The following is a 25,209-nucleotide window of genomic DNA, read 5'->3' on the forward strand; positions in this document are numbered from 1 at the left end:
CTTCTTGCCACATCTGGAATACCACCAGTGCATTTCCTTCTACTCTGCATAACAACCCATGTTGCCTTTTTGCTATTATTTCCTGGGACTGCCCTGCTCCACACACCAACATAAACGGCCAACTTCTGGCTTGAATCTCTCCTGACTGGTTCACTCCATTTCCTTCCATTGCCTTTTCATTCCTCAGCCCTGTTTGGGTCTCCCACGCAGCACTGATCTCCCTTACCACCTCTCCCGACTGCCTTCTCCTCCCGGCATCTGGGACAGGGCAAATGACAGCCTCCTGCTCTGAGGCCTCTTTCCACAACCGTGTCACCATCCCCTCTGCCTCCCCTTCCAGGACAGGTGAGGGGCTGTGCTGTCATACTACAGGTAGTGTTGGTTGGGGAGCCTGGTATATACACAGGGTCTCCAACAATGTTCCACCTAGCAGCTGGGATGCCCACCCTGCTGCAGGTCCTGCTACTTCTCCACACAGTGGACTGCCTCCCAGCTTTGAATATCAGCAGGGAAGGTCTCAGCCTGGTCTTGGTTGATTCCATTCTTCTTGTTTGAACAGGGCTACAATGCCATAAAAAGGCTGAAGGGGAATTCAGGGGCAAGTGGAAGTTGAAATCACTTTTGCCGCCTAGGCACTTTTGCCTCTCACAGCCCAACAGGCATCCCGGCTTTAAGAGTTTTATTATTTGAAAGCCACAGAAGATACTTAAAATGTTTTCTTCGCTGGACACGTCTAACCATGTGCCACAACCAAGAGCAAGTAGGAGCAGAGCAGGACAGAAGGAACAAAAAGGAACACAGTTTGAGGCCTGAGGTCTGCAGCTCCCCCTCAGCACACGACAGGAAGGAGGCTAAGTAAGATGTTGCCTTTTTTCCATCTTTCAGATCACTAACAGCTACAAACAAGAGAAAGCACTTTCATTTCCTGAAGGGAACTAGCAATACAATGTGCAGAGTTGGCACATTCATCAACTCACCCCCCACCCACCCTAGAGAACATACAATCTCCCTGAAAAGAAGGCACTGCATAATGCACAACATTCATGCTGCTGCCAGCTGTCCTCATAACAGGGAACAAACACTGAATATCTTCCACTGATTCTAGTATTAAGGCCAAGAAACGCCAGAAGGATACATCCAACACATCCTTGTATCCACTCAGTTTCTGCTGCAATTCCTTGATTTGGCCAGGTCACATCCTTGACCTTCAGTACATGGCACAGGTCAGGCTCCTCCCTCTAAACAGCTTTTAGCTTTCATGCACAAATGGCCTGAGTCACTAATCATTCCGTGGCTCTGGAAAATAGCCAGAGAGCAGCAACTCATTTACACTTTCTTCCCACTCCGAAATTATACGAACTTATTTGCTAATCCACCACGGTAAGTTGCAGGTAGTCATCTTCACGTATACATTTCAAGATTATCCTGACGAACAAGAGGCCGAACCAGTCTTCATGGACCTTACACAATGCCTTGACTAGATACTTCTTCCCTCCCTCAGTGATGAACACCCACGTGGATTAAATCCCTGCCTGCACAGGATTTTTGATCCAACCATCTCCCCCCTTTCATCCTTCCTGTTTGAAATATGACTGCTTTCTTACCTGTGACCCCCATCACTAACCATAAAAAATACTTTTAACAAAAGCAAAGAACCAAACTATCTTGCTGTATTTTCTCGATATGCTAAAATACTCCAGCTGCACTATAATGCCAGTGATCTCATCTTCCCTGAGTGCGTAAATCTCAGGTAGAATTATTACAGACCATAAGAGGCCAAGGAAACTGAATACATCTTTCTCTGGAAGCTACCCTTTCCAGTCAGACACCGAGCATATAGAAGGCATTTCTTACCCCTCCTTTCCACTAGGTTAAAAAGGGAAGGAATGAAAAAAAACTGTCCTCATATTCAAGACTTATTTACTCTAAACTCCGCTTCTTCCCATAAAAGAAAGAAAACTAAGCTCTGATTATTTCAAGGCTGTAGTCAGCCCCAAAGTAACAGACAACACAAGGACAAAGTTTCTGCAGCTAACTACTAGTTGGGATTTCTCCCCCTACCTGTAAGAACTCAACATAGAGTCACTACAGGAGGACCAAAAATGGGGTGGGGGGGATAATAATAAACATTGCAATGTTTTTGAAATCAATTCATTCAGGAAAAAAAAAAAAAAAAAAGAAAGAAAGGTGGAATGGTATACCTGTTACTTTCACATCTGCTAGTTAACACATGGGAAACAGCAAGAGACTAAACACAGAAAGTGGTAGATATGACACAGCTGATCAATTTTAATGTGAATTGCAGGTGTAATGCTGGCAGGTTGAGGTGTACAGCACACAGTACGCTATCTAGAGAACAAAACTACTGAATCTCAGTGTAGTGGAATATACATTTTATTTCTTAAAAAGGAAGGGTACTAACAGAATTTAATACAGTCAAAATTTTACAATTTTAAACAAAAGCTTTTCTTTTTCTTAAAAACCAGTTATGAGCAGAGAGGTGAGAGGATTTAAACTACTCACAAAATCCAAGCTGAAGACTTTGAGAATTCAAATCTGTGGTTTATACATTTAAAAAAGTGTAATAAATGGAAATATAAAATAATATCAACTCTGCAACAGTGAAATGCCCTTTCCTCATTAGACTGCTGTTTAAGCACCTTTATTTTCACCTATCAGCTGCCAGGAGTGCGTAGGTTTATGTACAAAATAAGCAGTTTGGGACAAGAGATTCATATATAAATTAAAATCATTTACGGCAATACAGTTTTACCCAGCCACTACACAATCTTTATGATCTCTTTCATTCCTATAGAATCTTTCAGTCAGAATGATCTCAAATGCACTTTATGGACTGCTTTGAAGAGCAGCTACATTTGTAGGAATTATTTAGACAACCTCAAGGAGTAAATACCCAAGAGATTAAGCAACTTAACACGCAGTAAAATTAAGATTAGATTTATTATCTTTATATAAATACTGTGCACATTTATCATCCCACTGAATGACTGGGACAGATCAGTGTCACGTCCGAAGCCAAATGCAATATTTCTATCCAAGAGGAAACAGAATTTCAGGCCAAATCTAGCAGGTAGGAGTTCCCTCAGACTATTGAGTTCAAAACTGAATGCCTCTGAAAAAGTTTTACAGGAACAGAATTTTCTGAATAACCTGCATATACGTTTAGCTATTTTATAGCCTAGAAACATGGGTGGGTGGGGGGAAGGAAGATGTCGTCATCTCTGCCCACTACAAAAGGTGCTGTAGCTTTGTCATTTATGGAACGCTGCAGAAGCAGCTGACACCAGATAGGAGACTGCTCCAGTGCAGCGTTAGAGACAAAGAAGTTATGTTACGGCTGGAGAAGGCGTTACCACAGGCTGATCTCCTAGCTGAAGGCCAACGGACCAGTCTCCTTGCCACCTCCTCCACAACCAAGCGTTCATACTTCCTAGCAGACTGCTCACGATTCTCACTCCACTGTTGTTTTTTTCTTTTAACACAAGATAGAACAGGTCATGAAAGCTGATGAAAGTTCCAGCTGTGCAGCACCCAGTGAACATGCACTCAGCAAAACTTCAGGTCATTAATCACTTTCTCTCTCCAAATCAAGACAGGATACCTGTGTCAGCTGTGCACATAATACAACTAATGTATGTAAGATGTAGACCATCTAGGCTACAAATGAGCTCCAGTAACAGTCACTCTCACTGTTTCACTGCAACTTGCTGCAGTCTGAAGGATGGAGACAGAGCTGTTTAAGCCAAAAGAGAAAATACTTTAAAAAAACCTTTACTTTTCCTCAATCACTAAGTGTTATGAGTCACTTAATATTGCCACTTTCCAAACGCTACTCACAAACAACAAAATTAATTGGTCAGCTAATGGGGTGGGAAGAATAGTTATCAGTGTCATCAGTGACTACCATTAAAGAAAGACTGGACGAGAATCAGTTCCCTCAAATTCTCAGTTTCTCTGCTTAAGTAGCTCATTTTTTAAAACATGTTTTTCTCGATAGAAAGAATCACAACTAGACTAGAATTCCACAACATCAATCTTGGTTTTGATTTCTGTAGTTCTCTAGGAAAAAAAAGTAATCCCAAATCAAGCTACATGAAGCATTAACAATATTCAGATATTACAATGGAAGCACTTATTTATTACTTCATAGAACAGATCAGTTTTAAAAGTGTATTTACATGTTCTAAGTTATACAAAATACAGTATTTCAATAATCATGTTAATCACCATATTTTAGACAACTTCACATAAAAGTGCAAGAGGATGCATCCTTCCATGATCCTGGCCAGTAGCAAGCAGCCACCTGCAGTGTTACAGATGAGAGCTGCTCTTGTGCTCCCTCGGGAAAACAAATCCCAGCATACCTTCTCACTGAGACATAGCTGCAGATCTAAGGAAACATTCAGGCAGGTACACAAGCAAAGTTTGTTGAGACCCACAGACCAAAATCACATGCCTTAATTTACTAGATGTATGTGAAGTACATTTTTTACAGATGTTGTACAGCAAAGGGCTTCTGCTCATGCCTTAGTTGGGAAAATGAAGTAACAAGGGTTTTGGCTATGTAACAGGCACCCAACTTACATTTAATATGAACAGCCTTATAACTACAACTGACAGTGTGTTAAGGACACAATTCTGCAGCTGACTGCCTGGGCAGAGCTTCACATTCAAGAACAGATCCTGTGAAATCCACATGGCTCTCTACTGATATCGGGCTCATCCCATGCAGAACTGATACCAGAATTGAGGCCTTAAAATATTGGGGCTTCAGATAGTAACTCCCTCATGACACAGCACTATCAGTTCACATGGGCAGCTCAAGTCCCAGTGCAACAGCACACTTCGTTCAAGCAACAGCAATTTTTTCATGCCTTTTTGCAGTAACTCTCCCTATCTGTATATTCCTTTCACTTTCTTCTGAACTGTGGAAACGAGATCAAGAAAAGGAGATTCCAAAACCTCAGCAAGTACTTCTCTCCTCTATGATGCTAAACTCAGGGGACCCAAATTGCTATAGAATTGTAAACAGTAAGGCTTCCGTTTTAGCAATCTGATTCAGGTCAGTATCTTGCAGTACTCTTATTTTCCTGCTTTCATTCTTTGCTGCACTTGCCAGGTATACTTATGGTTACCTATATGTGTATCTTCCTCAAATGATTCCATTTCCCCTGTGGCTGCTTCAGTGTTAAGAAGTCTGCATTCCAAAAGGGACTTACTAGGGGACAGTATACTACCAAACTAAAAATAACATTCTGTATGACAAATCTGCATTATCAAAAATTAAAATATAATTTCTCTGTTAGCATTATATTAGCATCTCCACAGAAGCTTAGTTAAGCTTATTCTTTCTACCCTTTTCCTAGTCTTTTGTTGCACGTTTATCCATCTTCACTGTGTTACAGTGGCAGATATACACGTCAGAGTAATTACCTGAAAATCTAGAAAGCTGGCCAGTATCTTGTAGTAATGCAAAGGCATTAATTACTAGCATTAATTATTTTGCTGCTTATGGATTTAGATGCGAGTTACTAAAAAAAGATTTATGCATTAAGACAAATTTGCATTTCTCATCTTGTGCTTATTAGCAGAAACAGTAAGGATGAACAAAATCCTATCTGGGTTTTTATAAAGGTCCAAGATGCCTTCACTCTCACTAAAAATGAAGGCATCTGATCACAAGGAAGAAAGCCATGTTATGCTGAAGAGGTTTGCAAGGCTAAGCAGCAATATTGTCTTCTGTGCAAGTCCATTATTTCTACTGTCTTAAAAAAATATATATAGTCCACTATTTCTGCTGTCTTAAAAATATATATATTTCCCCTCCACACACATAAGTAGGCTTTTTTTTTTTTTTTACAGTATTCCCAAAGCTGTTGCTGTTAGCCTTCCACTACACCTCGCAACTTGAAATAAATTTGGTAAGATTAGTAGCAAACCTGCAGGTAACACTGGAAGTGATTTCTACAGCTATGATACCTTGGGCTTTCAAAAAGCACAGCAGGTAAGTGGAAAATTGTCCAGAATTACAGAAAGTGTTACCCAAAAACCTGCAAAAAGCCACACAATGTTCTTAAAAAAATAACAAGCATTCCTTCTCCCAGCACAAGCTTATAATACATTTTTTTTTCCACCCAGTCCACGCAGGAGTGAGGAAACAGATTTCAGATTGTCTGAACACCAAAACTCTATGAATGAACAAGTGACAGGATCAGTTTACCAACATTACACCCGCAATCTGACGTACATACATCTGATCCCAGCACAGAATGCTCCAGAGTAAAGCAAAGATATCCATAACTCCAGTGCTTGCTACAACTTCATGTTCACCACATCGGAAGAAAGCTTTTTTTTCCCCACCCCAGTAGGAGTTAATGAGATCTTTGTTACTAGCTTCAGTAGGAGCAGATCATGGCAACAGGTGAAAGATTTAACTCTTTGGGAATTTTTAAGTACAAAAATGCATTATTACAAGGAAATCTAACTGTAGATTAGAAGACCATGTATGAAAACAATACTGCATCAAGTGTATTCATCACTTATTCATAGTCAATTTCTTCTGTAAAATAAGACAACACATTGCCAACATCTCATCAATGGTTTATGAATTTTGAAAGCTAGTGCTGTGCAATGTCTGCTTGGTATGAATGTACACATGTGAAAACTGCTCCCTTTAATGGCAATCCCTGCAGTGATGCCAAAAGGTGCATTCCCTTTATTCCCTCCCCTTGGAGATGGTCCCTTTGATGGATGGAATGGGGTACACTGGCATCAGGCACACTTGCAGCCTCTACAGAGCACGTCCCAAGGTTAGAGAACTTCAGACTAAAAGTGCCAATTCAGCATCTTTTAACACAAACTGAGCTAAAAGAACATTGGTCTTACGATCACTGTGAGAAATGCATCCCTGTTATCACTTACAAATAGGATAGCCATCCTAGTCAAAGAAACATGATTATTAGATAATAATTCTGAAAGGAGCAGCATGCTCTGAAGCAGTAAGCTTAACTTCCTGAGACTGCAAAAACTGAGAAAGGAAATCAGCACTGCACATTTTTTTTTGTCTGGAAATACCTACACTCCTTTTGTAGTTACTATCTTCTCATCTACCATTGAAGATCCTTCTTAAAAAAATTCCCACTATAGGAGTTAAACCACACACTGATTTTCCAGTTTTGCAACCTGTAGAGACAATCACAGAATGTGCAGATTTGTACTGTTCTACAGGGAAGTACAAGAATTTGCTAACAGTCTCCTGTGAAAGAAATTAAAAAAAAAAAATCTAATGAACATCCACTGGTGGTTTCCATTGTATAAACTTTTGATACAACAGGAAAAAAAACCAGAATTGCACATACTACTCTCACCAAATATTTTGCTGTTAAAATAGCATAGTATACTGCAAAGCCAGATCCTGTATACAATATATGTGTTTAAAAGATGTTCCTAAAGCAGTAAGACAGCAAGACCCAACTGAAGGACTAGCAACTCCTTGCCCAGTTACAATATACCTTAACTTTGATTTAAGCAGGAAGCATGACTTTTAAGAATAGCCAAAGCCAACTGAAAATTTAGAAGTGATAAATGGAAAAAGAGTTGCTATATTTACATGCTGTCAGTATTTTTAAAAAAGATTCATGGCATGGCCTTTACCACCAAAATAAAAAAAAAATGGTACTACCAGAAGTATCAGTTCAAATTTGCAATATTTGCTACAGGTAGTAATATATGCTGACATTTCAGCAACATGGAGTTAACTATTCACCTGTCTGAGGATGATACCCAAAGTTTACCTCAGAACTTTAGAATTGCAAGTTATGACTGTACACTTAATATAATTTTGTAACTAACAAAAAAGTTAAAAATACTTTCTTGACGTCAGAACATGGTCCATTAAAAATAATAAGTCAGTAAGTACATTTAACGTACATGCCTTTTACAAAGGTTATACCTTCAAAAAACTAGTTATGAATTCTGGATTTTGATTTTTTTTAAGTGAAGTTCACAACATTATTTGCTGTTTTCCATCTTTTTCTCGTTGCCTTTCTACTCTGAAAAGAAGGGTGGAATCTCTTGGGTAAATGCTAATTCAGAATACTTGTTCAATTCGATAGTGTCAAGCTTTGCTGGTAACTAGCTGTGCCTCAGTAACTTGGGCACTTGTGCTTCTGAAAGCTTTTAGGATTCTTCTTCTTGAGATGTATTCTGTTTATTGATCTCCAGGCACAAATACACTGTACTTTCACTCCCATCTTACAAGCTTCATCTTAGCTATGAGCAGGGCCCCATACTACCCAGAAATGCAAAGTTATTACTCCTAACCTTCCTAGATATAAATGTAGGTTGTTGTTAGGCTGATGAAGCTCTTAGAAAGGAACTTCCACCTACTTTCTCCATCTTCTACACACAGCAAACATCCCCATCAGCTGCTTAAGCTTTCATCTACTCCTGCACACCAGCACAAGGGCCCTGATACTTCAGCTGGGCGTTGTAACGTTGTGAAATCAGTGGCTGTTTTGGATTTGTCAAACAGATGAAGTACTCTTTCACCATCGCAGTTCTCATGTAGTCAGGAGACGGAAAACTGTAGCATGGCAGCTAATAGCCACTGTTTTGCTGGAGCTAATACTCATTTGGTAGTCTCAGACTGCCAAAGGACATGGGGATCAGCAGCTCAGACTAGCACCTTTTCCATGATTGCTAAATCATTACAGAGAAATAGATTTTCTTTTAGCAAGAGACTATTAAAGAAATTGAGCCTTGAAAAAAGGGAAAGGCGGGTTACAGCAGTGTTTTTACTGTTACACAGGTCATTAGATATAGGTTAATTACCCCTCTTTGTATGGCACACTGGGGTGCTTTCTGGATTGTTTCGGTACATCTGCTGTATTTTTCTGCACTGGAAGTCTTACACATCACAGACTGCTGTTTTCTTGGTGTCTTTGATTCTGCACTCACAGTACTCCACAAGATGCTACGCTGTACCAGAAGTGAGCTGCAGTATTAGGTACAACTTACTCTACTGCAGAGGAAAAAAAAAGTCTTAAAATATAGCAGTTCTTAATATATACAGACGCTTCCATTTAAAACTCTCTATTTTCTTCCACTCAAGTGCCAAAACAGAGTCACTATTCACATAGGCTGTCAACAGACTTTGAGACATGAACTTTGAGCATCTTGACAAAACCCCAGTAAGCTAGCTTATTGTTGTAGTTCATAGTTACAGTGAGAAAGACAGATAAGAAAGCCATATACAGAATTAAAGAGACTTTGCACTTTTCATCATGCCCAGCCCTGGGTAGTTCAGATGGGGTACTTGCAGGAAAGCAGGCAGGCAGGGTCATCGTCAGTTGTTTGTGTTGGGACACCTCATAGATTTCACTGCTCACTCTGAAGACTGGCGATTCATGTGTGCTTTTTAGTTTCTTTGTTTTTAAAAGTCTTTAAAGTTGCATCACTCGGAATCAGATAAGTCACTTTAAACAAAGCAAAGTGTTAAGTGTGACAATTTATTTATAACATACTTCCCACCATCACCACCACACACCACCCTGTGAAAGAAAAACCCCTGCTGAAAGGGTGACAATTTTTCATATGTTTCAAAGAAATTAGACCAACGCTGCATGAAGAGCCACTCTGGTCAAATTAGAGCGTAACAGAGGGGGACACAGATCAAACCATACATTTACTTTAAGTGTTCTGGATTAGCCTGCTTCTCCACTTCTTAAAGAAGTCAACACACAATTGGTCTAAATTCATAACAATTTCCCCATTACGTTTAAAAGACGAGCTAGGCAAAAAGTCTTTAGAACCAAAAAAAACCCTCTTTTTTTTTTTTTCTTAGTATTCTTTTCAGATTTCAAGAAGGGAACTGGAAAACTACCCTCAACATCTTCTACCCCATGTTTACCCCCTAATGCAAGCATCAGCCCAGGAAGCATAGCCTAAAAGTTCTGACATAGCCACTATCTTAAATCTTAAGATAGCTTTCATTATTAAGAGGACTTCTAGACAAATACTTCTTTTTAAGGCTTCTGGTTCTTGCAGTTGGAGGTCATGGAGAAGGTCCCAACATCACACAACATATTTTTCTTTTAACACCACATACTGTTGAAGCAGCGCTTGGTGCTGAGAATGGATTACTTCCAAGAGGGCAAGTCTTGTATGCTAATTTTGTAACAAGAAGCATGCTGGAGAGAGAACCAGCAGGCATGGAGAGTCCAGATATGTTGCTACACAGGAGATAGTGAGGTAAATTGTTCCTGTTTAGAGTGGGCGTAGCTTGTTCCATAGTGTATTCATGAGGCAAAGGACCGAAACAACAAAAAAACAAAAGCCTTTGTACAACAGGTAAGGTGCAGTAAAGTAACAGTGGCTGGTTTCTGTTTCTTATGCTTTGGAAAAAGACGGTTTAGTCCCTTTTTTAATTTAAAAAGGTACTAGCAATTCCTTAACAGATAGGCCTCAAGGTTCACACCAATGAGCCAGACCTCTTTTTCTAAATGGTACCATCTCTGTTACTCCTCAGCCAGGATGCACATGCTGCTTCATCAGCAGTTCAAGAATGAAGTCCCTCTTCAGGGGAAAAAGAGAAGGGGTAATGTAGGAACACAGCCTAAAACCTACAGCAAATTATTTTGTCCATATCTGTCAAGTGAGAGATGCCCTACTGTTCTCTATCCTAGGTTTCTGGAATTTATCAAGAATTAGAACCTACAAAGAGGTTCGAGCAGTATTTTATCAACACTGCACTAACTCTGGTCTACATAACACATTCATTACGGTAGAGATATCTCAATTTCCACAAGAGATCAAATATTTCCCTGTCTTAAAGACTCCTCCATCCCTCTTCAACAGGGACGGAGTTCTACACAACAGGTGCTTTCTAGTGCCTCTAAATGGGAGAGGAAACAATTTCATGATGCTGCCCAGCAACATCTATTTGTATCTTAAAATTATATTTTACAATTTGACTGGGGAGAGGGACACACAGGTAGAAAAGAGCAGGAGGTGTTTTTTTTTTATTTTGATTAAAAAAAAAAAAAAAAAAAAAGAAGCAAGGACCAGAATCCCTCAGGCTCTTTCTCCATTTAAAAAAAGGAGATTAGAACAGAAAGCAAAAGCCCTGTCCCGTCAGGAGGGATCCACATATATTCCTCCAGACAGGTGAATCTGTTCTCTTGTACGACATCAGAAAGTGCTTTATCAGTGTTAAAAAAAAAAAAAAAGTTGTAACTATGGACACTAAGATTTTGGGCAACATGATCAGGAAAGGACCTGAACAAGTTGTGCCAACAGATTTTTTTTTTTTTGTATATATGCAAAATGGCAAAGCCTCCAAAACTTTATTTGAGTCTCTACAGAAAGCAGAGAAGTTTAAGAGGCTAAAACAAGGAGCCCTAACAATGAAAAGGGGTGTGCTTACAAGGGTCCGTATCTGGTCTCGTATTTAGAAACAATGTTCTTGCATCGCCCCACTTCCTTGCGCAGCTCTGCAACCTCCGTCCTCAGGGCTGTATTTTCTTTCTCAAGAAAGGCTGCACGGATTGTTATCTGATTCTCCTTTAATCGCCGAGCATCACGGGAACGCTTTGCTGCCACATTGTTCTTCTTTCGCCTTGTCCAGTATTTTTCATCCTGTAACAAAAATAAAAAAAGGAAAAAGATGCCAACCTGACATTTTATATCAGTTATAAAACCTGACATTACATATCAGTTTATGTAAGATTTCATCCCCACACAAGTCTTGTTTTAAGACAAACAAAATTAACTGTTAGAACTAGGGAGATTAAGACTTGGCTACTGAGCTGTCCAACTGAAACGCACCCTTTACTTAATTTCAGTTCAGGCATGAGCTTCCATGCAAAGCATGTTCTGTTGTCTGGGCTGCTTACAGCTGGATCACGTATAATGCTGGTCAGATACATACACTGGCCTTCAAAAGTGCAAGTGATGAGTTTGCGACTTGATAGTTCTTCTAACTCCTGTGTACAGCACTTTAAGTTGCTCCTGCCCAGTAATTATCTCATGGTATTAAACCAGCAAAACAGCAAGAACAGCAGCTGACTTGCCAGTTCTATTCTTGGCAATGATTTTGTCCAATCAGGAAGGTATAGCACATTACCTTTGTATGTCAAAGTGTTTGGTCAAAGAGTGAAAAACTTTGATCAAGCCCTAGAGAAGTCTGCAGTAATAAATCTGTTACCTTTTGCTCATCTGGGACAAAAACCTTCTTTGCTTTTTTAATCATCGGTTGTGGTTTCAGATCCTCTTCAGTGAACTTGTGCTTGCGAGGATTGAAGAGCTCACCACCAGGCACACTGGACAGCACTAAATCAGCAGGGTCAGGGTTAAAATTCACCTCAACTTCTACACAGTCAGGATCAATGGGGCTGGGTGTATTTCGCTCATTCTGTAGTGGGGATTCTGGCAAAAACAGGAGAAGTTACAACACGTTCAGCAGGATGAAGAGAATTCACTCAGAAACCAAGTTGGGCATCTACTATCTGCTAGTATGTAGTGGCATTTAGTAGTATTATTACTTGGTATTTCTCTAACAGGTGCTCTCTTACAGAGAGAAGCTACACGGTCCACGTAAGAATAAGCTCCAGGAACATCCGCCAGACTAACAGACATGAGTAGACAGATGTGGGACAAGATCTAAGACTTCCTCAGCATGCTTTGTGTACTTGAGAACACATTAACATTGCTGTGGCAAGCTTTAAGTAAGAAATTTGTATCAGCCCGAGTTTAGTGCCTTAGAAAACATCATGGAAACAAGCTCGCCTGAAACCTGCAGTCCCTCGGACCTTCAAAGGTCAGATAACTGCATTTCTAAAGGACTAAACAAACGTAGGTTTGCTAAAAATGCCATAGTATGCTATTTCCTTGCCGCATGGAAACAGAAACATCCCCAACAAGTTGCCTGACACAGCATTCGTATGAACTTTATCATATTTATATATCACTTACAAACTTCGTAAATGTGAACTGCAATTGTCAGTGCAATTTGAAGTAGGGATCAATGAATAAGTCTTTTCATACACCACCTGGAAAAAACCCACACCTTATGTCTTACCACAGTTTGCTCTTCTCACAGGTTCTGAAGAAGGGGCCCTCAGCAAAATGCTTTCTGTAAACCCTGCTCATGAAGTAGCACTGTGCACATTTACAGGCTATGATGTTTAAACTCCAGGTCTGGAGCAAACTGAGCCGCTAAATTCTTTAATAGGGAAGATCTCCATACTGCTCACAAAAAGTAGAAGTTTCCTAGTACCATTTAAGTACATAGTTTTGTTTCTTTTTTTCTCCATTCCCTCTTCAAAGCAACACAGAACATCAAACTGCATCATTAACAAACCTCTTCCAAAACTCAGTTCTCCTGTTTCACAGGCTACCAAAGAAGAACTGCTTTGTTATTTTATCTAAGCATTGTTATTTGAAATACATTGTTAGCACAAGTTTACCCAAGCAGATCAAGCCAAAGCAGTACAAATGACCTGTCACAAACTCTCAACTCTGTTACAACATAACCTGAGCAACTACATTCACGACAGACCCAGCTTCCCACCAAATGAGCAACACCAAAAAAGTAAATTCCTTATGCTGGCATTCCAGTTCTGATTTCAAAAAGAGAATGAGACTGCAGACTCACAGACACTAATTCACTTTTCCAGGAGGGAGACTGAGGAAGAAGAGAGGCAGCATCTTCATGAATTGACACACGGACTGAGCTCTAAATCGAGCATGTTTTGAGCTACTTAACCTGCTACAGCTAACACCAATGCGTTAGCACATCTCCTCTTTGATCCAAAGAGGCACCTTTTGATAGCAGAACAAAAATCCCTCAAAGCCCCACATTATTCTATCTACCTGTGCTGGAGGCTGCTTCAGATTGCTGGTAAACTGCAGTGGAAGAGGATGATGCAGGAGAACCAGTGGAAGCACTGGCAGACTCCTTTCCTTCCAGCTCAGCCACAGGCAAGAGTGGATTCTGGTTCAAATCCAGGTGAGTAGGGCTGGAAGGAATTCCGTTCTCCAGGAGGAACTCATCCAGATCCATGTACTCCAGGTGGAAAGACTCTCCATCATAAGGAATAGTTTTGTCCCAAATGGGCGGCATAAGGGAAGCCGAGACTGCCATAGTGCTGGCAGCTGCTGCCTCATCTTCCTCAAGCTTTATCTTCTTCTCTTTATCTGAAAGATACAAGTAGGTCACTGTACGAGCTGCAACACAGGACAGACCCAAGGTTTAAGAGTCGAACAAAAATCCCAGGAAAGGAAATTCAGTCAACTGTATTTCTGCCTCGTGACACAATCTGAAAATGCAGATGTTGAAAGGCAACATTCCTTTCTGCTCAGTATGCAGTGCTCTGGCTCCCTGCGATGGCTGGACCACAGATATTTGAGTAGCCTTGCAGATCGATTATCATTGCTGTGATAACTTACCCAAGTGTGATATAACGCTGCATCTAGCTTATTATTCACTAGTCACTGCAAAATAGCTTTTGTTTTTAGAAACAGACTTGTCCTGGAAGATGGGGAAGTGAATGTCTGTAAGTAGGATTACAGTGGAAGCCATTAAGAGGACTCCGAGGAAGCAGAACAGTTTATTCTATACACAAGAGAAAGAAGATGCAGAAGAATAATTTAGATACAAAAAAGAACAAAATATGGATTTTCAAATTACATTTGAAAATTAGTTCAAATGCCCACAGCACAGCAGAGACCCGAACCACTATTGTTCAGGATTTTAGATGCATTTCTTTCCAAAATGACTCAGCATGTCCACACAAAGTAATAGCTCCAAATGCTGTTCGCTATAGATAGCTCAGAGTACACACAATTTTTACTCTTTGGGGAGATGTCTAATAAGGCATACTCCCACACCCCACCCCCAAGCCACAAAAGACTGATGAAATTCTCCATTTACTATGCTACAGGGCACAAAACACAGAAAAATGGCTGTTTCTATGTTCCCCATAGCTACTGAATCTTAACAATCGTCTGGGACAGCCTCCAAGCAGAAAACTCAAGTTATAGAATAATTACATAATTTAAGAGACAAAAATAAGCTGGCAAAAAAAAAAATCCAAGTCATTTTCCTGATCCAGTTCTCCGTGTAGCCATGCAGTTCTACCAGCACTGCAAGGAGGCACTGCAGCAGCAGCAGCGCCAGGGCTGGGACTACTTGAGCCAGCACTGCCATCAAAAGGAGCGGCCACCAGTTGCACCCATACCAGCTGGGAATGGTGCCTTATCCCAGAAATGGACAGCTATCCGGTTTGAGGGATCAAGGGCTGCAGGGATGAACAGCGGACCAGTTGGGATCTCCAGTTTTCCTGACAAAACGCATAATCCTTTGGCAATAGGGCAGCGTATTGCAGCCAGCCTAGACCAAAGGAGTATTCTACTTTATCAGGGGTGGGAAAGAGGTGAAACTCCGCTCTAAATCAGAAAATCCTATTTATATAAAACCTGTTCTGATGGAATTGGCATTCCCTCTGCTGTTGCCTTAGCTGGTATGGAACTGAAACTGAAAGAGCTTTTTATGGCTTAAAAAACAGCACTGCCATACCAAGTAAATTATCGTTTTAATCTACCATACTCTGAACATTTTATACAATAGAAGATGCATAAATTAAAGCATCTGAGAAAATACTTACCAGCCACAGGCTTGGGACTAACAGCAAGTGCCTAAAGAGCACGTTAAATTCAGACCAGCAGCTTCTGGATCTGAGCTCCGTTAACATCATGTCCTTGCAGCTGTGGGTCTTCCCCCTTGTAATTTCACACTGCTGCCTCCCAACTTTTATCTCCCAAAGCCTATCCCTGCCATAAACCTCTTTTTATTAACTCTCCTACCTTTTGCTTGTGCACAGCAAACGTGTAGGTTAACAGTCACAATCCAAATCAACTAAATGCTTCTAAATAGCTTCTACTTGAAGCTAGCAAGGAAATGGTGTCTGCTCGGCTTCACACACAAAGATGATGTCACTTACTAGTGCAGCACACCCCACCAGATCACAATAGCCATTTTACATCAAGCTTCTGTTTCTGGGATTGTGCATTTCCATAAGGTTTGCATACTGCCCAGCAAAACAACTGAGATTTGCACTGGGGATTGTGGACAGTATCCTAACAAGGGCATCACCAAAAGAAATGCAAGTGACAGTAACTTCTTTGTAAATCGCTTTATTTTTTAATCAACGTGATAAACAACTTGTGAACGTTGAGTCAAAATGTCAACAAAAAAAAAATCGCTGCTTAGTCTTAAAAACAACAGTACTCCATTATAAACTATGCAAGTTTTAATACAAGCCAGCAGTGCTTTTGTTTTGCAACATCTCTGTTTGAGGCATTGCATTAGCAAAGAAACTTTTGGTAATTAGCAGACACAACATAAAGCTGGTAAGTGTTTTTCAGAAGAAGGATGCCCATAGACTATACCTCTAGCACGTGTGGCTCTTCTCAGATCTTTCGGCACGTTTTAGATGTGCACCATCATCCTGCTGTACTTCAGTACCCTGAAAAAAACCCCTGTGGTCCTTCCAACTTCCTCCTGCTATTGTCCCTAGCTCACACCAAATTAGATCCTTTCTTCACATGAGAGCATCATTTTTTTCCCCCTTTTGCTACACATTGAGAACTGGGCAAATACCAGGTCCCCAGTGCTGTCTTTGTTTAGTTGTGCTGACTCTCTCTCCCCCCTCACTTCTAACAGCAATATCTGAAACAAAATTAAAATAGCAGCTGTTAGCAGGTGTATCAAGTGCCCATGTATTTCAAACACAACACACAAAAAGATACAACTGTCACATCATCTTTTTTACAGTAACATTTTCCCACTGGCTTTCTTTCAATTCATTTAATTTTTATTTCTGCTGCACACCATCCTGCTGGGTACACAATATCTAATGAAACACTAATTAACTTCTTGCATCTTGAGGGGGAAGTCCCCACCTGCCCCAGCGCAGGGACCTGAAACATTAATTCTCTGAAGATATTTATAGGGTAAACAGGTATTACCTGACAGCAGAGCTGCAGTATCCTAAGAGGCTCCATTTGCAGTGATTCAAGGTCACCCTGGTAAATCTGGACTGTAGTTCTACAGCTGGTAGCTCATGTCCAATTTAGCCCCCTCATTCTGCTACCGTGACCTATTAACTAGCCTGTACGTCTGCTGTTAAAAGAGAGGTTACTAGTTTATGTGAAATCATTTCAGCAACGAAAACTGAAGGTTGCGAACGGTTGGAAATGCTGGTATTTTGGCCAAAAGCAGCAACCTGCAAAGAGCTTTTCTTCCACATCCTCGATTTTCCTCACGGAAAGGCATTGCGTTTTGGCCACTACTATCAAGTGCCACCCAGCCACAAACAATACACAAGCTTTTTTGACAAACTTCCCCTTCCTTGACAATATATCGTCAAATTATCCTGCAAACACTGTACAGAGTAAGGCTGCTGCTTCCATAGCCCTTCAGCCCCATTTGTGACAGTGCAACAAGCTGGGTTATAGGGTCACGTATTCCTGATGCCCATTATGTGACGGTTGTTGAGGCACTCCTGCCACAGCAGCAGGCAACTGGTGATTAAGGCATCCTTTGGACCGGAGAGCATGCAGCAGCTCGTTATTAACAGGAAAGACCTACACTCCTGCACCAGAGCATTAATTTCTTCCCTTACCCCACAGATTTTTGTTTTTATTATTATTACTTTTATTTAACTCGTGCACTACACACGAGAACAATCTGCAGCAAGCACTGTCAGATATACTCAGTGCATGGCAGAGCATTCAAGACGATGGCATTCATTTGGAACTGGATGCCCTCCTCTGTTGCTCAGAAGGATTAGAAAGCCTGCTTGCTTACTGGGTAGTCAAATTACCCAAGGCAGTTGGAAAACCCATAGGTAGCTTGTGCAGACTATAAATGGACACAACTGCAGCTAGTTGATACCATTTCTCTCAAAATAATATAGAAAAATTGGATTTTGTCAACAGGCATGTCAGGTAGGTGGCACAGGGCCCTTTCTCAGAAAGCCTGCTGAAAACACACCACTTTTAAACGAATCATTACGCCTTTAAAATGTATTGCAAAGGAGCAAAAAACACAAGGAGGATCCTCCGAGCTCAGTAATCCCAGTTCTACTTACAAGGCTCTTGTAAAATTAAGAGTGTCTCCCTGCTAACACAGGTGTCTCCCCCCAAGTCTTGCATATACATAAACAAGAAAAGCACCAAGAGATCAAAAAAACAGAAGGCAACGAGTCTTAAGCGTGAAATGTTATAGTACAAGCTGGACTTAAAGAAGTCCACAGAGAAGTTTTAAGAATGAGCACAGTCTGAACTTCACCACAGCGTGAATGGAAAGGGGTAATCAAAATGCAACAGACCCACTAGCGAACTTGAGAGAGTCACGCTGTGCACCTCCCCAAGCTGGAATGGGGTCATCTGGTAAAAGGAAAAGTATCGGGTGTTTCTAACTTCAAAACAACGCAAGATGTGAAACTTGTGTTAACATTTTACACCTGCATACGCTAGATGACATGATGCTGGACAAGTCACCCTGTCCCAGCCAGCTACCGCCACAGCTTCTGGACACTAACTTCAGTTGTTCCTGCTAGCGCTGTCACCTCTGAAAAGGACTGGGTGAAGCCAATAACCTCGGCACCCCCATAATATTGTAGATTCAAGGCTCTGTGCACTGCAGCATCCTGTGCCATAGCAACACGGCCAAGCCTTTACCAGCCGCTGACTATATATATGTATATATTAGGCAGAAATGAGAAAAATATTTGACGGAGCCAGAAGATGAGCACGTTTACATGGTGCTGGGTAATGTTAGGCATGCAGAGTCGATGGATCTTAACTGGGATCCTGACTAGGAAAGATCTCACCAACCTTGCTCGCGCTAGGGTCTGTTCTGGATATGATGTGCTGAGGCTCCCCCAAACTACTGTCAGCCTTAAAACTCCTCACTGCAAGGCCTCATTTTTACGAGACACCAGCACGCCGGGCCTGACAGCCACGGAGACAGCCCCGACCCTCCCTCGAGACCGAGCCAAGGCCCCCGGGCCCCGCGGCCGGCACTTCCACGGCGGCCGCCCCGGTACCGGCGGGGCCCGCCCCTGAGGCGCGGGGCGGGAAGGGAAGGGAAGGGGGGGGGGGGGAACCGGGAGAGGGGAAGGAGGAGGAGGAGGAGGAGGAGGAGGAGGAGGAGGAGGAGGAGGGGAAGGGGGGCGCCGCGCGCTCCCGCCGCCCCTGCGCGCTCACCCAGGCGCGCGTCCCGCGGCGGGTTCTCCATCAGCTTCTTCAGCACCAGCGGGAAGGCCCCGGGCAGGCCCCGCTGCTCCTGCCGCCCGCCGGCCCCCGCGCTGCCCCCGGCTGCCGTGGGCTCCGCTCCCCCCCCAGCCGCCGCCGCCGCCGCCTCCTGGTGCGGGGCGCGGCCGGGCATACTCCCCGTGAGGCGGCGGGCGCCTGCCGGGCTGCCAACGGCTGCCAACGGTCGCCAACGGCCGCGGCGCGCGGCGGCTCCCCGGGCCCCGACGACGAGCGCCGAGCCGGAGCGGAGACGGCGCGCGAGCCGCGCACTGCGCATGCGCGCCGCCCGCCCGCTTCAATATTCATGAGCGCCGCCGCCTCGCCCCGCCGGGATTGGTCCCCCGGCCGCAGGCCCCGCCCACCCCGCCCCTCCGAGGCCGGCGCGGGCACGCGCCCCCCGCCCGCCGGGGCACGTGCGAGGGCAGGCTCCGCGCGGCTCATTTGCATGCGGGGCCCCGCCCCTCGCACCGCCTCCCTGGCGCTGCGTCACCGCCAGCTGCTCCTCGGGGCGGGGGGGGAGCGTGGGCGGAGAGCGCTGGCGCATGCGCAGAAGCGATCGCGCCCCCCCTGAGGCGACCGTTAACGGCCGGGGGCTGAGGGGAGGGAGGGAGGCGGCGGCTCCTCAGCGCTCCCCTCAGCGGCCCCGCCGCTCCGGGGGCCCTGTCACGGCAGCCGCCCCGCTGCTCCCGGCCGGGGTTTAATCTCCCGCTGCCCTACATAGCGGTGAGAGGCGAGGAGGGGCCGGGCGGGCTCCCAGCTCTCGTGATCCGCCGGTTTCCTCAGCACCTCAGCGCTGGGTGTTCAGCCCCCCCCCCCAGCCCGTGCCCCCCGCCCCAGCCGTGCTGGGATTTAAGCTGCACACACGCAGTAAATTTGGCCGAGTCCAGCCCCGAGAGCGCAGGCAGACACGGAGGAGCTCCTGCAGAAGGAACGAGCTGACAGAAGTGGCGGGCACTGCAGCTGCAAGGCTTCTCCCGGCGGCAGCCGCTGCCTCTTGCTGCAGCAAGCCTGCTGCAGAGCGGTGTGTGAGGCCAGAGGAAAGGGTGCGCAGCCTCCCTCTGAAAGCCCAGTGGGGCCACGCGTGCCAAGGCAGGGATGTGCCCCTCATGTGGTGGCAGAAAGGGGCCCGCTTCCTCCTGCGAGACGCTCAGATGTTGGCTTGGTTCAGCTGCCCCTCCGCAAGCCTCCCTGGCAAAGGCTCCAGAAATAACTTGGGATGTTTTGTTTCAGTTGCACGGTACAATTTGATCTGCCCCTTGCTAATAAACCCCACTGATTGCTGAGCAACAAAATCAGGACTGAATTCCTCTTCGCGTGCCCCAGAGAAAGGAACTGCTTGGAAGTCGCATGTGGTAGATGCTTCCCCCGTCACCTTTTTGCAGCAAGGACCAGGGGATGTCCCCATCCAACCTGGGCAGACAAGGAGCCCATGCTATTTGTGTAGACAAGGCAGAATTTGCTGCCTCCTTGGCAGGGAATGGGTGACGCAATGCCTGGGCACATGCTGCTTGGAAAGAGCCACCTTGCTAATGTAGGAGGCGGTCAGGAGGCTGGAACAGCAGGGGTTAACGCATCGTTTCGAGGGGGTTTGGATGATAAATCCAGCTGCAAGCAGCACACAGAACAGGTCATGCTCCACTGCCCGGTGTGCTCCGGGGCTGCCACGTGCCTTCAACAGGCTCCTTCTGCCTTGCCAAGCTCAGCTGGCAGAAGGAACGAGCACATGCGTGGAGGAGAGATGCCACTTCACACGGGGCAATGAAAGGCAGATGTCAGACCACACATGGCAGAGGCAGCGCACACAGCTCGGCGAGGGGCTCGCAGCGGAGCTTTTATCCAGCCAGCAGCTAAATGGTAGGTGGTAACGAGGACGCGACCTAGCCAGGCTGGGAGGGAGCAGCTTCTAGGAACAGGGTGAGGGGACTTGGCCAGAGCAGGGCGGGCTGTGGGCTCCCCACTCAGCTGCAGCTCTCTTGGTTGCTTTGTTCCATTGTTGTTGATGCTGGAGGCCCTGGGGGATGGTTGGGGCCATTCCTCAGTGCTTTACAGAGCTCCTTCAAGGAACAGGCTCTGTGTGCATCCCCCCTGCACATGGCAGCGGCTTTGCTGGGTAATGTCCATGTGAATGGAGGTTGTTACCACACTCAGCGGCCTTTCCTCCAGGGCTTTTCCCTTCAGACCGACCATGTTCTTTCTCCAGCCCGTTTCCACCCGGCTCAGTAGGTGCTGAACGCTGAGTTCACGCCACACCGCCCCTGCCTTGTGACTCTGCCTGGCGAGGGTTTGGCCTGCAGAGTGTTAGCTGCTCGGCCTGAAGGCAGGAGTTCCTGGGGTGCATTCCTGTGGGTTTCCTCTCACAGCACCCTGCCCGGGCACCATCTGCCCCGCCAGCAAGGAGGGAGGCTGCTCTAAGAGCTTTTCCTTGCTGCCTCAGGCTGGGACTAGGGATTTGAGTCACCGCCAGCACAAAGTGGACGTTGCACCATCAGCTAATACCTTCTTGAGTTGGGATCTGCCTGGTCTTTTACACTTTTTATTGTGCTCTGCAGCTGAGAAGGAAGAGAGGAGGACAATGTGAGGAGAGGAATGCAGCAGCCGTGGCTGTTGCTGCTGTTTTTTTTGGGGGGGTGGACAGATGATGCAGAACAGCCCAGCTTTGATGCAGCAGGGAGGCGAGCAAGAAGCAGCCCAGCGCTAGGAAGGGGGGAGGGAGGGACACGTACAGCAAGCCCCGTTGGGAGGTTTGAATAGCAGAACCCATTTCTGGGAGCCAGCGAGCCCAGAAGAGGGGTGTGTAGGTACGGAGACCCAGGAGGTGAGCGCTCAGCTCTGCGGGAGGATGGCCACAACGGGAACACCGGCCTTGGCAGGGAGGCGGCATCATAAGGACAATGCCGAGGGTTACGGGAGGTGATGCTAAGAGGCAGGGTGGTCCTGGAGCTGAGGAAGAAAGCTGCCACAAAACAGCAGCCTCAGCTGCCAAACAAGCCACATTCAGTTAAAACTAAATCATTCCTTCTGCAAATCATTGATCCCCCCAGCCCCCACGCCAGCTCGCCAGACAGATCAATCTCGCCAGCGCTCCTCCCTTGGATTAATTCAAGCCACTTGGCTGTGGAGACCAGAGGTCCGGGAGAGCCAGCCAAACTTCAGCTCAGCCACAGCAAGGCTCTGCGCCACGTGAGCCTCCCTTGGCCATCACCACCTCCTCCCCTCCAGGTCCGCTTTCCACCTGGGCACCAGTGAGCCCTGAAATCATGACCCAGTCCCGACACTGGTCACACTGAGTGATCCATAAGCACGGCGGGTAACGGGCAAATTCTCGGCGAAGGGGGAAGCCAGCTCGCAGGTGGCAGTAGCAGAGTGACAGGACAAAATAAGCCTCTGGGAGGCGTGGGTATTTCCCCTTCCCCTTTCCCACAGGGAGCCGTGCGGGCACCATGGGGCTTGCTGTGTTCCAGCAGGTGTTGGCAGCTCCTTCACCACCACAGCAGCATCTTTCTCTCCCATTGCCACCCTGGGGGAAAAGCAGGGCTCCCCTCTGCACCGCGGGTCTGGCTCTCTGCTCCCACGCCTGGGTCACGCTGTGCCTCGAGACTGCCGAGCTGGCCACGTGTCCTGCCGGCACTTCCCTACCCACCAGCCAGCTCGGCGCGTGTTCGTTTCTCTGAGTTGGACTCGCTCATGCCTAGACATGAGCTTGTTGTGCCAAGGTGTTCCCACACACCGCACGACAGCCAAAAAGCAGCTTGCCAAGGGCATGTGGCATCCTATCCAAAACCGGCGAGTTACGTGATGGGCGCCTGGAGAGCGCCCAGCAAGAGAGAATCGGTCGGCCCAGCCTGAAAAACCTCCTGGGTCATTTCCACTTGTTTTCTCAGCGGCTGCACAGAGAGCGGGAGTGCCTAGGAGCACAGAAGTGCTCCTGCAAAGCAAACACAACATTCACTTTGTTTTGTTCCCCAGCTTCCCACGGAGAACCAACTGCAGCATCAAGCACAAGGTCTGCACGGAATCAGCCTGCTCCACGCCAGCCGGACTCCCTGGGCAGCCCATGTCTGGGGAGCTGCAGCATCTGCGGGCTGAGCCATTGGGCAGCGTGGATGGAAATCCTGGAAGTGCTCCTAGGCGAGCGCAGAGGTCTATGCCCAAGCCTGCTCTGCACACAACGCTCTGAGGGTTTCCAAGAAGTAGCTGAGCGGAGAGATTTAGAGGATCAGGAGCTCAGCACTCCCGCCTGATCTGTAATCAATCCATCGCTGCTGCTTTTCCTCCTAGCTGCACAACACGCTCCGTGCCAGCGCTCCCCGACTCACTCGGGCTCTCAGAGGAAGCACACCCTTGAAAAACTTGCAGCAAACGAGCTCTTCTGCCCCCTCCTCGCCCCGCAACTTGACGAGGGGAAGCAGAAAGCAAAGCAGACACCCGAGCACGTGTTCCCTCCATCCTACCTGTCATTTTGTTGGTCCAGGGTAAGGAGTACTCCAGCAGGGACTTCAGGACTTCCAGAAAGTCCAGGGCAGCGGGGCCCCCAGCGCTGTTGCAGCTTGACATGTCCTGTCCCGGGACTGATTTGCGCGGGTGAGGGAGGGCCGGGAGCGGGGCCGCCAACGCCGCAACCCGCTCGCCTGGGCGTTGCAAGAGGGGTTCGGAGGCGCCCGGAGCGGGCTTGCCAAACAACTCCTCCTGAGAAAACCCAAGGAGGAAGGGAAGCAGCCTGGCAGGGATGCAGTTTGCCCAGCTGTCTTCACCTCCCCCACTCCCGCTCTGAAGTGGCCAATTGTGGAAATAGCTTGCAGCCTAGCAGGGCTGGGCCGGGCTGCTGGCCAGCATGGTTTTACAGGGCCCCTCGCAGCCAATCCGACTGCGAAGAACTGGGCCAGTTATCTAACTTTGCAAAGGCAGCACCCTTTTCCTTCCCAAGGTGTTATAACAAATACACACGTTGTGGAAAGGGGAAAAAAAAAGCGCACGCACAGTCAGGGGTACGCACATCGGCTGCGAATGCAGCAGCGAACGGATCCTCTCCCCAAAAGGGCTCTCAGGAGGCTCTGAGGAGCTCCGAGCTGTGCAGACCGCCTCCCAGAGACGCACACGCAGTGCCTGCATCTGCCTGCTAACTTTCCAGCTCTCTGAGAGGCAGCCAGCGAGCGTGTTTGTATGATGTAGCACTCACTGTGTGCCCCCGCTAAGTCCCTGCTGATTAGTAGCTTAACGCATCTTTCTTAAGCCTGTGGCAGCCCCAAGATGCAGGATTTCTCCTCAGAAGCGACAGGGTCTTTTTCAGAAATCCAGCAGCCTCCTCTCGGAGCGGTGATGTAACGCCAGCGAGTTCATGCACCCTGCAAACACTCCGATAACAGCTGGTTAAGTAAGATCTTGAGCGTGGAAAGCCCCTCCTCTTAGCGAGGGGTTTTAGCAGGGAGGGATGGACTGAGGACAGGATAACAAAAGTCTGATCTTCCTTATAGGGGTCTGCCTTGGGAAAGAGCGTTTTACGCATGCTGGGGTTTTCTCTTTTCCCAATAATTAGAACAGAAGTGCCTTCATTTCTCAGCTTGCTCCTGCCTATTTCAGGAGGCTCAGCCTCGCAGTGGTCTGACTCCCAGTGATCGGGCACAGTCCAGCAAAACCCTGCAAAGCTAAGCATGGAGGTAGCCTGAGCAGAGTCACTGGGCTTTTTCTCAGTGCTTAAAATGAAGCATTTCACTGGTCCAACATTTGGAGTGCTAAAAAGCGATAGGGTTTTCAAACTCTCAACAGCCCAGTGTTTCTGTTTTGTCCCATTGTGAAGTGCGTTTGATTTAACTCAATAGAAACCAAAAAGAATCGCCAAGCCAGGCTGGGTGGCTGGGAATTTCAAATTAG

At 45.9% G+C, this 25,209-nt stretch overlaps 1 protein-coding gene across 2 annotated transcripts; it reads right to left on the bottom strand.

Annotated features, from left to right (window-relative positions):
- Nucleotides 1–2,376: 2,376 nt before the first annotated feature.
- TEF (TEF transcription factor, PAR bZIP family member) lies at nucleotides 2,377–24,138 on the bottom strand. Of its 2 annotated transcripts, none has more exons than XM_068669074.1 (5): nucleotides 23,793–24,138; nucleotides 13,894–14,217; nucleotides 12,227–12,447; nucleotides 11,447–11,658; nucleotides 2,377–9,497 (listed from the first exon to the last, which is right to left on the bottom strand). In XM_068669074.1, the coding sequence occupies exons 1-5, from the start codon at nucleotides 23,893–23,895 to the stop codon at nucleotides 9,476–9,478; spliced, it is 882 nt and encodes a 293-aa protein (XP_068525175.1). In that variant the 5' UTR covers nucleotides 23,896–24,138; the 3' UTR covers nucleotides 2,377–9,475. The 2 variants fall into 2 exon arrangements, with proteins under 2 accessions (XP_068525175.1, XP_068525176.1); XM_068669075.1 differs by lacking the exon at nucleotides 23,793–24,138 and adding an exon at nucleotides 19,294–19,491.
- Between the last annotated feature and the right edge of the window lie 1,071 nt (nucleotides 24,139–25,209).

This window comes from Anas acuta, chromosome 1 (genome assembly GCF_963932015.1).
Source record: "Anas acuta chromosome 1, bAnaAcu1.1, whole genome shotgun sequence".
NCBI classification, from domain to species: Eukaryota; Metazoa; Chordata; class Aves; order Anseriformes; family Anatidae; genus Anas; species Anas acuta.